Source organism: Pongo abelii, chromosome 15 (assembly GCF_028885655.2).
Source record: "Pongo abelii isolate AG06213 chromosome 15, NHGRI_mPonAbe1-v2.0_pri, whole genome shotgun sequence".
Classification (NCBI taxonomy): Eukaryota; Metazoa; Chordata; class Mammalia; order Primates; family Hominidae; genus Pongo; species Pongo abelii.
In genome coordinates, this window is record NC_072000.2 from 68,380,695 (window position 1) to 68,393,554 (window position 12,860).

At 45.6% G+C, this 12,860-nt stretch overlaps 1 protein-coding gene across 13 annotated transcripts in view; it reads left to right on the top strand.

The window, feature by feature from the left end:
• Positions 1-10,572, top strand: part of SYNE2 (spectrin repeat containing nuclear envelope protein 2) — a 368,208-nt gene extending 357,636 nt beyond the window's left edge. For 10 of the 13 annotated variants that reach the window (XM_054530190.2, XM_054530185.2, XM_054530188.2 and 7 more), the window contains 9 exons: positions 443-582; positions 2,586-2,700; positions 3,387-3,589; positions 4,614-4,814; positions 5,740-5,868; positions 7,350-7,541; positions 8,613-8,699; positions 9,146-9,195; positions 9,468-10,572. In XM_054530190.2, coding sequence (XP_054386165.2) covers positions 443-582; positions 2,586-2,700; positions 3,387-3,589; positions 4,614-4,814; positions 5,740-5,868; positions 7,350-7,541; positions 8,613-8,699; positions 9,146-9,195; positions 9,468-9,675 — 1,325 coding nt within the window. In that variant the 3' untranslated portion in view covers positions 9,676-10,572. The remainder of the gene's footprint in view (positions 1-442; positions 583-2,585; positions 2,701-3,386; positions 3,590-4,613; positions 4,815-5,739; positions 5,869-7,349; positions 7,542-8,612; positions 8,700-9,145; positions 9,196-9,467) is intronic. The other 3 variants (XM_054530191.2, XM_054530193.2, XM_024231361.3) reach the window with 1 other exon arrangement.
• Positions 10,573-12,860: the final 2,288 nt, after the last annotated feature.

A 12,860-nucleotide genomic window follows, 5' to 3' on the forward strand; every position in this document is an offset into this window, starting at 1 on the left:
AGCTCTAATCCTCATCCTCAGCCCCATCCCTATCTGCCATGGTGGGTCGGGGAGAGCCCTGAGGAGCCCTTTGGCTCCCAAGTCCATCTTGATGTTCACTCTTCCCCTCACTCCTGAGAGGCCTTCTGCCATCTTGGTCCCCAGACCCGGCCTTGCCACTCAATGTCCCTACCACTCGAGACCCTGGCTCCAAAATGCCACTCATCCCACAGCAAATCATGTTGGTCGTGCTCCGTTGTGTACCCATCTAGTGAAGGCACAATGTTGCTGAGTTGCATGACTCTCATCTCATTCTCTTCTGGGACATACTGACATTTTGCAAACATGCATGCTTTGCAAGGAAAGCTGCAGAACTCATTTTCATACCGTAACCTGATGCCGTGTCACCCGTGACCTGTTCGATCGGAGAGAATAGACTGTCGCTTGCTGTCTTTCGTTTCAGGTAAATCCATTTCGGATGGCCACTCGTGGCATGTTCCCGACAGCCCTTCCTGTCCCGAGCATCACTACAAGCAAATGGAAGGTGACAGGAATGTTCCACCTGTTCCCCCTGCGTCCAGCACCCCTTATAAACCACCCTATGTAAGTCTTAACTCCACTGGGAGTACAGCCTACGTCTGTGAGTCATACTTACATTTGCAAGAGAGAGAGATTTTGGTGTAAACTGCGTGTGTTCATTCCCCAGGCATATTTTGAGTTGGTTTTCTTATGGTGACAGTGTCTCTGTTGAGCTGTCCATACTTCATTAGAACCCCGGCAAAACTGATTAGACTTAGAGAGAGGTTTCTGGCCAAAAACCATCTTTGTGCATATTGGTGTGGTGTAACAGTCATTATTACTGTCGAGTCAGGTGTCTGTGCAAATAGTGAGCAAGCAAGGTGCTGGCTTTCCTGACTGCTCCTGAGCTCTCAAGCCTTTGTCTTGTTGTTGTTGTTGTTGTTGAGACGGAGTCTCATTCTGTCACCCAGGCTGGAGTGCACTGGCACGATCTTGGCTCACTGCAATCTCTGCCTCCTGGGTTCAAGTGATTTTCCTGCCTCAGCCTCCCAAGTAGCTGCAATTACAGGTGTGCACCACCATGCCCGGCTAATTTTTGTGTTTTTAATAGAGACGGGGGTTTCACCATGTTGGCCAGGCTGGTCTTGAACTCCTGACCTCAAGTGATCCACCTGCCTCAGCCTCCCAAAGCGCTGGAATTACAGGCATGGGCCACTGCATCCAGCCTTCAAGCCTTTGTTATGTTAACCTTTTGACCATACATCCTATTCCAAAAAAACATAACTTCAGATTTGATGGTGTGCTGCAGTGGACACGGATTTGATTCCTAGCCCTGCCAATCCATTGCCATGGTACCTAAGGCACTTCGCCTTGCTTCTGTAAGCCTTTCTCACCTGAGGCTAAAGCTATTTCACCTAGTTGTTGTTAAGATTATTGGGTATAAAGGTAAAAGAAGGTCCTCAGAAGTAACGGTCGTGATTATTATTCCCGTATTGATTGGTTTGTTGTTTATAGCAATGGCTATTTCTTCTTAGTTACATTTTCCTCAGCTGCCTTGAGTTCTTGGTATGCTCTGGCTAGGCAGCTCCTAGAAGGGCAGCCTAGGGCAGCAGCGAGAGAAATTAAGGAGAGAATATTGTTACATCATTGGAGAAGATTCTGCCTTTGCATGGTCAAATCCAAGTCAGTTGATAATGGGCTGTTTGTGTCCAATTCAGAAACACTTCCTCTTGCTTAACAAGCAGGTGTCATTTTTAAAAAGAATAATAAGACGGGGGAAAGACCGCAGTCCCTGACCTCTGCTTTACATCCTTGGCCCATGTGGCTTGGCTGTCCCTTCCTGTGATGACGCCTGTGTTCCTCACCTGGCCGGTTTCAAAAGCTCAACTCTTTTGTTGTGTCTTGAAGCCAGATGTATCACCACAAATCTGAAGGTCTTTTTTTTTTATTATTTTCATTCTGCACAAATAGGCCATACAGACACAAGAAAGATAAAGAAAGCAGGGCTTTTCTAAAGGGACACATTTATTTTTGGAGAGGCCCAAGATAATAGCCCAATTGGCTGTGTGATAACAGAAGAGTCAGTATGTGCGGTGAAAGATAAACAGCTGGTAACGAATGCCCCTGGGAGGCAGATTCATCCTCTGTGCATTTCTGATTCTGTGATAATGATGCCAACCACCTCTACAGAGTGACAGGGATAACTAAAATTCTGTAAAACACTATGAAAATTAAAAGTGCTAACACAGTAACAGTCTGGTAAGCTCAACAAGTTGTTCTCATTTGTTTCGCGTGGTTCATTTGAGGGGTGTTTGGAAGCATGCCAATTAAAACAGACCATTTTCTTCCCATCACTGACATCTCATCTGCTTCTCTCTCCCTGGGCCTTAGCTGAGGCTTTATTTCTGCCATCAGCTTTGCCAGCTTATAAATGCTACCTAGACACTAAAGCACCACTGTATTCCTAGCAAGATACCCTTCAAAGGAAAGGGGCCCATCTTATTTCTTCACTGTTAATATGAAATGAATCCAGTTGTTCTTCAGATATCCTTAATATCTACAGATGGTAACTTAAAAACTCATTCTAGGGAAAGCTACTATTACCTCCAGGCACGGATGGTGGCAAAGAAGGCCCACGAGTCCTGAATGGCAGCCCACAGCAGGAAGACGGGGGACTGGCCGGTATCACAGAGCAGCAGTCAGGTACTGCCTATAACTGGCAGTCATCCAGAGAGGCAGAGTATGGTATTTAAGTCCTTGCTCAACAGAACATTCATTAGATATTAACCAACTATATGATTCGCCAAAACTGGGGGACTTACCCTACAACAACCAATGTTATTTTTAAATCAGCGATTGGCATTCATGAACAAATTCCTAGGCTGTTCAGTGTAATTTGAAAACTATTCTTTAAATGTTGGTAAAATAAGCCTCCTGAGGAAGTGCAGGTTTTCACTTTCTACATTTGTGTGTAAAGATCAGACATGAGGATGATGATCAGTGTTGTCTCAAGTGTTTCTTCATTCGACCAGCCCAGTAATTATAAAAGAAATCACTCAACTAAATCTAAAGCTGACAGCATTGACCTGGTCATTTGTGGACCAAAGGAGAAAACTGAAAAAATTCAGCAGGAACTGAACTGTTGAGCTTGAAACTGTAGCACATAGACCTTCCACTTCATTCCAGCCTCTGTGGGAGTGTAGGCCTCAGATCATGTGCTATTCCACATTCCAGGAGAAGAGAGAACTCCCAAAACCAGACCCTTCTGTCAGGCGAATCCCCTACAGTTTTTGTTGTTTTTTTTTTAATCACCCTGACCCCTAATTAGCTGGAGACAGAGAAATCTGTTGCATTATTGCTTTTTTTAATTGGCGATTTTTAAATTCCAGGTGCCTTTGACAGATGGGAGCTGATTCAAGCACAAGAGCTTCACAATAAGCTCAAAATAAAACAAAATTTGCAACAGCTGAACTCTGATATCAGCGCCATCACTGCTTGGCTGAAAAAAACTGAAGCAGAGCTGGAAATGTTAAAGATGGCAAAGCCTCCCTCTGATATCCAGGAAATAGAAGTGAGAGTGAAGAGACTGCAGGTGAGTTAGAGGTGTGGTGGGGAAGAGGGATTCAGAATGTGCATGTGAACGCATTGCTATGCTGGACGAGCAGGTCACGTGTATTAGTGGCATAGGCACAGCTTGCAGATAGTACGTAGAGGTCACTGTCTTCCATTTCAGTTCCATAGTTGGCAAGGACATAGATGCAGATTTTTGTTTTCATATGGAAGAATATCTACAAATGATCCTGATCCCAGAGTACTGGGGAGGTGTGGCTCAGATCTCCAAAGATGGAAAAATCTGACATTCGAGGCACTTCTAGACTTTTCGGGAGGTGCTAGTGGACACTGTCAGGCAATGTAAAACCACTCTTCCAAGCTGCACAGTTACACGAAAGACTAGTGGTGGAACCTTCCTTGAAAGGGCTTGGGAAAGGACCAGCTCACCTACTGATGAATCCTGTGGCCTGACCTCATTACCCTTTTATGCAATTAGGATGTGTCACCTACATAAGTCCTGACCCCACTGGAACTAGCCCAGGGAGCTGCAAAGGGACAGTTTGAGCCCTGCGCTTTAAGGGTGCCATGAGCATTAGCCTGAGCTCCTGAGACCCAGGGCGGGGTTTCGGGGGATCCAGGTACCCTTCATATTTGTACTTTTATTTTACTATCTGTGTTAATATATTAGGGGTTACCATTCCTCCTAAGGCATAACATTTCCGGGATATCTAGGAGCAAATGCAGGATAACCACATATACTTTATCTGGAAGACCTTTAGTTGGTCCAGAAACATTAAGCCAGTTGCAGAGCAGGGCCTGTAGAGGTCAGCAGGGTCTCCACCCTCCAGCAGGCCTCTACTGTGGGGCCCTGTTGGCCAAGTTCACGGACCTTAAGGCAGCTCCCTCACCTGATGCTTTCCAGCCAGTCACAGGTGAGGTCACTCTCATTTCTGTGGCCGCAGCTTGGAAAAGTGTGTGGAAAATTTGTTCCCTACTGAGGTTCAAAATGAGCCCCTCCTCCCTACTTTCAGAGCTCCTGACCTCATCTTTTCTCTCTCTGGTAGGAGATACTGAAAGCCTTTGACACTTACAAGGCATTAGTGGTCTCTGTCAATGTGAGCAGCAAGGAATTTCTGCAAACCGAGAGCCCCGAATCCACAGAGCTCCAAAGTAGACTCCGCCAGCTGAGCCTGCTCTGGGAAGCAGCACGGAGCGCAGTGGACAGCTGGAGAGGGGGCTTACGACAGTCGCTCATGCAGTGCCAGGTACGCTGACTCAGCACCCCACCTCCCAGAGCCGGTGCCCAGGCCCACGTGGTAGGAGCAGCAGATATTTTTGTCATCATCAGGCTGCTTCAGTGCAGCCAAATGTGGCTTGTGTCAGGAAACATGTGCTTTACCATTTGTTTCCACAGAGGCTCACCGGCTATCTCAGAGACCCACTCCCTGTCCCAAGTCTCGTCTCTGTTGCCCAGGCCCAGAGCCACTGCTGGAGTCAGAGTTCCTGCAGGCGACCTGTAGGTTAGAGATGCCACCCCACAACTCCTCTTTTTGTCCTTTTGCCAGAGTGATTAAGAGACCTGGCCTTGAAGCAGAGGAGCAGTTACTGCGTAATAGCCATGCGACTTTGAGCAAAGCATTGAACCTCCCAGACCTCAGTGTTCTCATCTGAAAATGGGAATCATTCCCATTTTCTTTTTAGAAAGAACCTTAAAAAGGTTCTTTTTAGGAGTAAATGCAGTGTGTATAATCCTAGCCCAGCACCCGACATGGTAAATGCACAGCGGGTGTGAGTTCTGCACCACTGCCCAGCTCTGGCCGTGTCTCAGGGAACGTGAGCCCACCCCAGCCTGTCCTGTTGGGTTGTTTCCCTCCACCACTGGAACCCAGCAGATTGGCTGAGGAATGCGTGTAGCCTTCATATATAAAATCAGCTGGGCATCCTGAAGCCCCACCTTCATAGTAGCACTTTTATTCACTGCCTCCTGGCACTGTGCCGAGTGCCTTCCTTCTTTCCCCTTCCTCATTTTGGGGCCCTGGCATTTAGTTTAAAGCTGGTCCTTGTATTCACTGGGTAAGGCTAGAAAAGCAAATGACTGTGATGGATTGGAAGCAGCAAGCCATGTTCCTGGCACACCCTCTTCCAGGGCTCTAAGACACGGCCGCGCTCTGATGTGTGTTGTTTTTAAAGGACTTCCACCAGTTGAGTCAAAATCTGCTGCTGTGGTTAGCGAGTGCCGAGAACCGGAGGCAGAAGGCTCATGTCACCTATCCGAAGGTAGACCCCCAGGCTCTCCTGGAGTGTCAGAGGGAACTAATGGTAAGTTTCCACCCAAGGGCTCTGTACTGCCACCAGCCTCTGTCAGCCCCAGAGAGGCAGCACACTCAGGTAGCCTCGCCTGGTATTTCAGGAACTGTGCCAGTGGTGTTTGCCTATAATGCACGAGTTCAGCCCTAGTATTCCTCCAATTATTTACCGAGCTGCCCTTTGTAGTTCTGAAGCCAAATGACTTGCAGGAATGGAGGGCCACAGTCCACAGAACTGAGGACATAGGTGCTCTCGATATCCTGAGAAACTTAAGGCCATTTGAGCGGAAGTATTTTTCTCTTGTGAATCCTGCTCATTGGGGAGAAATATGGTGCTCATTTGCCCCACACCTGTGATGAGCTGAATGGGTTTTCTGTATCCACTATGGAAAAATCTTTCTTCTTGGAGGAGTGTCATGTCCTCGTGTATTTGTCACTAACACACCAAGATGAGATTTCTGTATTCTCACTGGTGCTCAAGGTGACATTTTCATCCGTAAATCTGTATGTGGTTTAAATATTTTAAATTTTAATCAGAGTGCTAGCCATTGTTTAAAAATAGTTTCCTAAAATGTTTGCAAAGCCCCAGTCTCTAGACCAGTGGCGTCCAGTAGAACTTTCTGAAGTGACAGAGATGACCTGTGTCTGCACTGTCTAGTAACCTCATGTGGCTTAAAGCACCTGAAATGTGGCTATTATGACTGAAACTGAATTTTTAATTTTAATTAATTTAAAGAGCCACATGTAGGCCGGGCACGGTGGCTCCCAGCACTTTGGGAGCCTGAGACGGGCGGATCGCTTGAGGTCAGGAGTTCAAGACCAGTCTGGCCAACATGGTGAAACCCTGTCTCTACTAAAAATACAAAATAAAATAAAAATACAAAAAAATTAGCTGGGCATGGTGGCAGGCGCCTGTAATCCCAGCTACTTGGGAGGCTGAGGCACGAGAATCGCTTGAACCTGGGAGGCAGAGGTTGCAGTGAGCCCAGATCGTGCCACTGTACTCCACCCTGGGCGACAGTGAGACTCCATCTCAAAAAAATAAATAAATGAATAGCCACATGTGTCTAGTGGCCATATTGCAAGCAAGATAACCACCCTTAACAATTAAAGCCCCTTTGCCTGGTATGAACCTCTATGGTTACGCTGCTGTTTCTCGGTTGATTGACTTTAGAGTTTCCCTTTACTTCCTTCCGTGGTGGATGAGGGACCTGGTCTTCCCACACCACTTGCCTCACTTCTTTCCTCTAATTTCTCCAGCATCACAATTGTCTTCAGAGTGAAAAGAAATTAAAAATAGGGGCAGGGTATAATACACCTGCTATCTAAATAGTGCTGGGCTGGAGGACACAGGCAGATATGAGAAATAGAAGAGTCTGGAGTTGAGTACTACCCATCATTCATTCTGGAACTTTTCTGGTACTGAGAAAAACCTCCTGTGTCCACACTCGCTTCCTTTTGCACAAGTCACTGTTTCACACTTTCTGTTTTCAGCAACTGGAAAAGGAGCTGGTAGAACGTCAACCTCAAGTGGACATGTTACAGGAGATTTCAAACAGCCTTCTCATTAAGGGACATGGAGAAGACTATATTGAAGCTGAAGAAAAGGTGCATGTTATTGAGAAGAAACTCAAACAGTTACAGGAGCAAGTGTCCCAAGATTTAATGGCCTTGCAGGGAACCCAGGTGAGTCTACTTGTAGCTTTTAAATGTAAAGATTGCCATATTACATGCAGACAGGACAGCAGTGTTGCAGCCATGCTCTAAGACAGAGGCCAGAAGCAAGGGCCAGGTGGTCCAAGTGGGGCCTCATGTCGTGCCCTTTTCTAGCTGTGTGGATTTAAAGAGCTGCATGAGCTCTTTGAATCTGTTTTGTCATTTTTAAAAGGGAGTGGCGGGGTGACAATTTTTAAACTTTTTTTAAAGGAAGTGGCTAATTTTTGTATTTTTTGTAGAGAAGGGTTCTTGCCATGCTGCCCAGGCTGGTCTTGAACTCCTGACCTCAAGTAATCCAAAGTTCTGGCATTACAAGCATGAGCCACCATAGCTGGCCTACTTTAAAATGGAATCCAACTCAAAACAAAGGGAATACCCAGACTGTGGCCTCACCAGACTTACGGCAGGTCTGTTTTCTCCTAAGCAGCCAAAACTAGACTCTTTTGATGGCCACATGATCTCATCACTGACCTGTGATGAGCTCACCATCTACTCAAACTGCTGCTGCTAAACTCAGTCTCCCCAACTGTGTGCTATGGGTTGGTTTTGAATATGGGTTGGCTTTTCCTTGTTCACATTCCTTTTTGTCCGAAAAAGTCTGTTGTTGTTGGGAGTGAGAGCAATAGAAGAGCCCCTTCAGGAAAGATTTAAGGCCGGGCACAGTGGCTAATGCCTATAATCCCAGCACTTGGGGAGGCCAAGGCAGGTGGATCACTTAAGTCCAGGAGTTTGAGACCAGCCTGGGCAACATGGTGAAATCCCATCTCTGGAAAAAAAAAAAAAAAAAAAAAAAACCAGGTGTGGTGGTGCATGCCTATAGTTTCAGCTACTCAAGAGGCTGAGGTGGAAGGATTGAGTTTGGGAGGTTGAGGCTGCAGTGACCTGTGATTGTGCCACTGCACTCCAGCCTGGGTGACCCAGTGAGACTGTCTAAAACAAAACAAAAAAAAGATTGATTTAAGGTGGGGGAGGGCGAGCTATATCATGAAGAATATGCGTGAAACACATTTCCGTGCTCAACCTTTGGGGTCTGAATTTCAGAACCCAGCCCCACCCCTGCCCAGCTTCGACGAGGTAGACTCAGGGGACCAGCCTCCTGCAACATCCGTGCCAGCTCCCCAAGCAAAGGTAAGAAGCCCCTTCCTTCTGTGAGAACCTCACTGGTTATTTTTTAAAGTCACTGAGATGAGGGAAACTTGGGATTCCAAGAGCCCATTAGCCGTTTCAGGACAGCACAGGTCTCTGCTGACCCATAGAGAGGCTTACAGTCTGCCTTCTAGTCACTCTGCTTTGGAATCACAGTAGGTTGTGAATGAGAGCTCTTACAGTGTTGCTAAACGGGTTTCCTGAATTTTGCCGTTAAAAACATCAACAAACTTGACCCTGAAACTCTGAGTAGATGAACCTAATTATTTCCTACTTCAGGTGACATTTAATCTCAATTGTATTACTCTAGTCTCCAAAGTTTGGCTGTAACACAACATAAAGGTGGTATATAATTTAAGGGAGGATTTTTTTTATCATTGATAGGACTAAAATGTCTTCAACTTACTAACTGGAGTTTCTTTACCCAGCAGTTCAGAGCAGTGAGAACTGCAGAAGGCGAGGAGGAGACAGAGAGCAGGTAACGGGCTTTACCGTGACAGCAATGCGTTCCCCTACTCCACACTCCCACTGCCTCAGTCTTGCCAATGCCACTATCAAGGTCTTTGCAAAAATCTGGTTTTCTTTTGTCTGGAAAGGGCTGGTTTTCTCCTCTGAAACTGAACCCCAACTGTTGGCCCCATTTAAATCTCAGGTTTTGGATTTCTTACTTACATAAGCAGGGAGTTAGGTAATAGAGTGGGTTGTGCCTGTGGAGCCTCCCAATCAGCTCTCAACCTCCTCTGTTGGCAGGGTCCCTGGCAGCACAAGGCCACAGCGCTCCTTCCTCTCAAGAGTGATCCGGGCAGCCCTGCCCCTGCAGCTGCTCCTCCTGCTGCTGCTGCTCCTGGCCTGCCTGCTGCCCTCCTCCGAAGACGACTACAGCTGCACTCAGGCCAACAACTTTGCCCGGTCATTTTACCCCATGCTGAGGTACACCAACGGGCCACCCCCCACGTAGAGGGCATAGCTGGCCGCAATGCCACCCCACCTGCCTGATTGCCAAGGGTGCCCAGCACGAGGCCCCAGACCAATCTGAGTGACTTAGTGTTGGCAAGGTCCCGGGACCTGTGCAGACTTCTTCTGGGCTTACCCAGCACGGGCTCCCTGGAGCCCAGGGCAGCTTTCAAATTGTGTTCCTCCCCAGGAGCAGGGAACCTGTGCGGCAGGTGCCCTGGGTATTTTGGCAGAACTAGTTGATTCGTTTAGGGATCTCTGGAAATGTCAGTTTCCTGAAGAGCCAAGCACTTTGTGAATTCTGGTTTATTTGTAAAACAGCATTATTATAATGTAGGTATGGTCAATGAGCAGTGGTGTCCATCACATATATTATAGAAGCAAGCGAGCACATTCCACCCTAGAAATGGTTCAGAAACTTATAGGCACCCTTAGCTGATGGAAACAATCATATTTAATACGCTTAGAATCAGTTTTACTCCAGTCAGCTGGCAATTTTGAGCTACCGGTTATACACCAAAATGTTCTGTTCAGTACCTAGCTCTGCTCTTTTATATTGCTTTAAATTTTTAAAGAAATTATATTGCATGGATGTGGTTATTTGTGCATATTTTTTAACAATGCCCAATCTGTATGAATAATGTAAACTTCGATTTTTTTAAAAAAAATTAGATTTTAGCTGGAGCTTTTGACTAATGTACAGTAAATGCCAAACTACCGACTTGATAGGGATGTTTTTCTAAGTTAATTTTCTAAGACTTTTTCACACCCAAAGTGATGCTTTGGGTTTTAACTGTTTGGCCATGGCGGGGGTGGGGGCGGGGGGTTGGTACAGAAACTTGAAGCTGTTTGTGATATGTACAACTCAGATATTTCTCATTAAAAAACAAAATTAGCCAGACTTCTGTTGTACTGAATTCTGTAACAAAGCAGTTCAATGGTATGCTTAATCTTCCAAAGAACAAAAATTATTTTAAAAATATTTGGAGAGGGCCTTTTATTCTAAAAGTCTTATTTACAGAATTAACTTAGCTCTGGACCCTCGTGTATGTGTAAATTACTCTGTGTGACCCTCAGATATTGTAGGGAATGGCAAAGGCAGCATGGCATGAGAGGTGGACACAAAGGGAAGGATCTTATACCCAGTTTACTCTTTTTGACAGAGTTTCACTCTCACCCAGGCTGGAGTGCGGTGGCCCAATCTTGGCTCACTGCAACCTTTACCTCCCAGGTTCAAGCCATTCTCATGCCTCAGCCTCCTGAGTAGCTGGGATTACAAGCACGCACCACCATGCCTGGCTAATTATTATATTTTTAATAGAGACGGGGTTTTGCCATGTTGGCCAGGCTGGTTTCAAACTCCTAACCTCAAGTGATCTGCCCACCTTGGCCTCCCAAAGTGTTGGGATTACAGGTGTGAGCCACTGCGCCTGGATTCCCAGCCCTCTCCGTGGCAAATGAACAGGCAAAGCCCCTTGTTGCCCATTTAAGTCCAGTAGCATTTTACTTTCTACCTAAACAAAGAAAGAGGATAGGCATCGGCATTTCCCCTTTCTTGATTGGAAGATACTGAACACAGTTCCTAAGCTGCATCTATTGGCAGGCACAGCTGACCACACAATCCCAGTCCCTCCTGCCCTTCTCTGCCGAGCACAAACCTCAGGGGAAACCAGTGAAGCTCATCAGTAGATGAAGCCTCAGCTTTCCACACCGGTGCCCCTCGTGGGTGAGACATCCGCAAGGCCTGAGCAGTTAAGGAGACCATCTGAAGAGAATCCGTCTTCACTTTACCTTCAGCGTTTAAAGTTATCAAATTGTTGGATTGATAATAGAAAGGAAGGTGGTTTTTAACCACATAACTTCAAAGTATTTTAACTCTTTAAAATTATTTTTTTCATGGATTACAATGATCCCAGAGGGAAATTGGAGTGAAAATGTTACCCAAGATTTTTCTTTAGGCCACCGAGTTGATTAGAGGGTCACTGCTCCATCGTTGCTTCAGGCAAAAGAGTCTATCTCCGTCTTCATTCCAAATGAGGTGAGTGTTTGAGAGGCCTTTTCTGCCCTTAAGTAGAGATGCGGGACAAGTCAAAGTTGCAGTGAAAGGAAGTGTGGTCTGCATTTCAAAGCTTAATATTGTGCATGTCAATCTTTTTCTCTTCCTCGGGATAAGGGCCTTTAAGCTGGTTTGCTCCCCATCTCCAGGAAGGCCACTGCAGCTTCTTTCCCTCAAAGCTCAGTGTATTCCCAAAACTCTTTTATGAGGCAGTCTAGGTTTTATATCGTCTGCAAATCTTTCACTGCCTACATGCAAGGGACATTTTCACATGACTCTTGGCACTAAGGTAACCTCAAATGAATGAATTGCTTTTCTCCCCCATCTGTAAAGGATATAATTCTAATCAAACTCAGATAGAATGATTACAGAAAATCTATCCAAATAATTGATGTACTAGATACCAGGACTTTTGTGAGCTGCATTTTACTTGTATACACAGGACCTGTGGTCATAAATCAATCACAAGTGTGAGATTAGCTAACGATGAAATTGTTCTTTTTAAGAAGATACATTAAAGCAGAGCTTCTTAACTCTTTTGAAATTGTACGCAAGCATTTGTGTTCAGGTGCCCTTTCCCAGGAAGAAGACTAGTCCTGGTTTTTCATCAAATTCTCAAAGGACTCTCTAACCCCAAAATAATAGAATTCAGAATAGAATGTGGACATTCAGAATAGAATGTAGCCTAACTACTGTAAGTTCTTACACTCAACCCCCAACAAATACATTTTTAAAGCCAAAATAATGAAACACTTTATTTATATCACGTTAAACTCTCTGCGACAGTGCCATAGACATTAAAGGAACACAGTAAGGAAAACACTCCCTGGAGGAAGGGAAAGCAGGTCTCAAAATCTGCTTTCACAGAGCAGCAAACATTCATTTCTACAAGGCCCAAATGTAAAGCCTGCAAATGAAGTCAACAAATTAGTGTAATGGTACAAAGCATTCGTCTGAGAAAATGGCAAATTATAGCCAACCAACAGGCTCTGAAGTACACATTGAATGATAAAAGGTATATGACCAACAGTTAAGGCATTTAGACACCCAACAGAGGAAACAAATGCAAAAACATCCATTGTAGAGTTAACAGGAACTGTTCGCGGCTGGTATCACCACTCCTTATGTGCTTC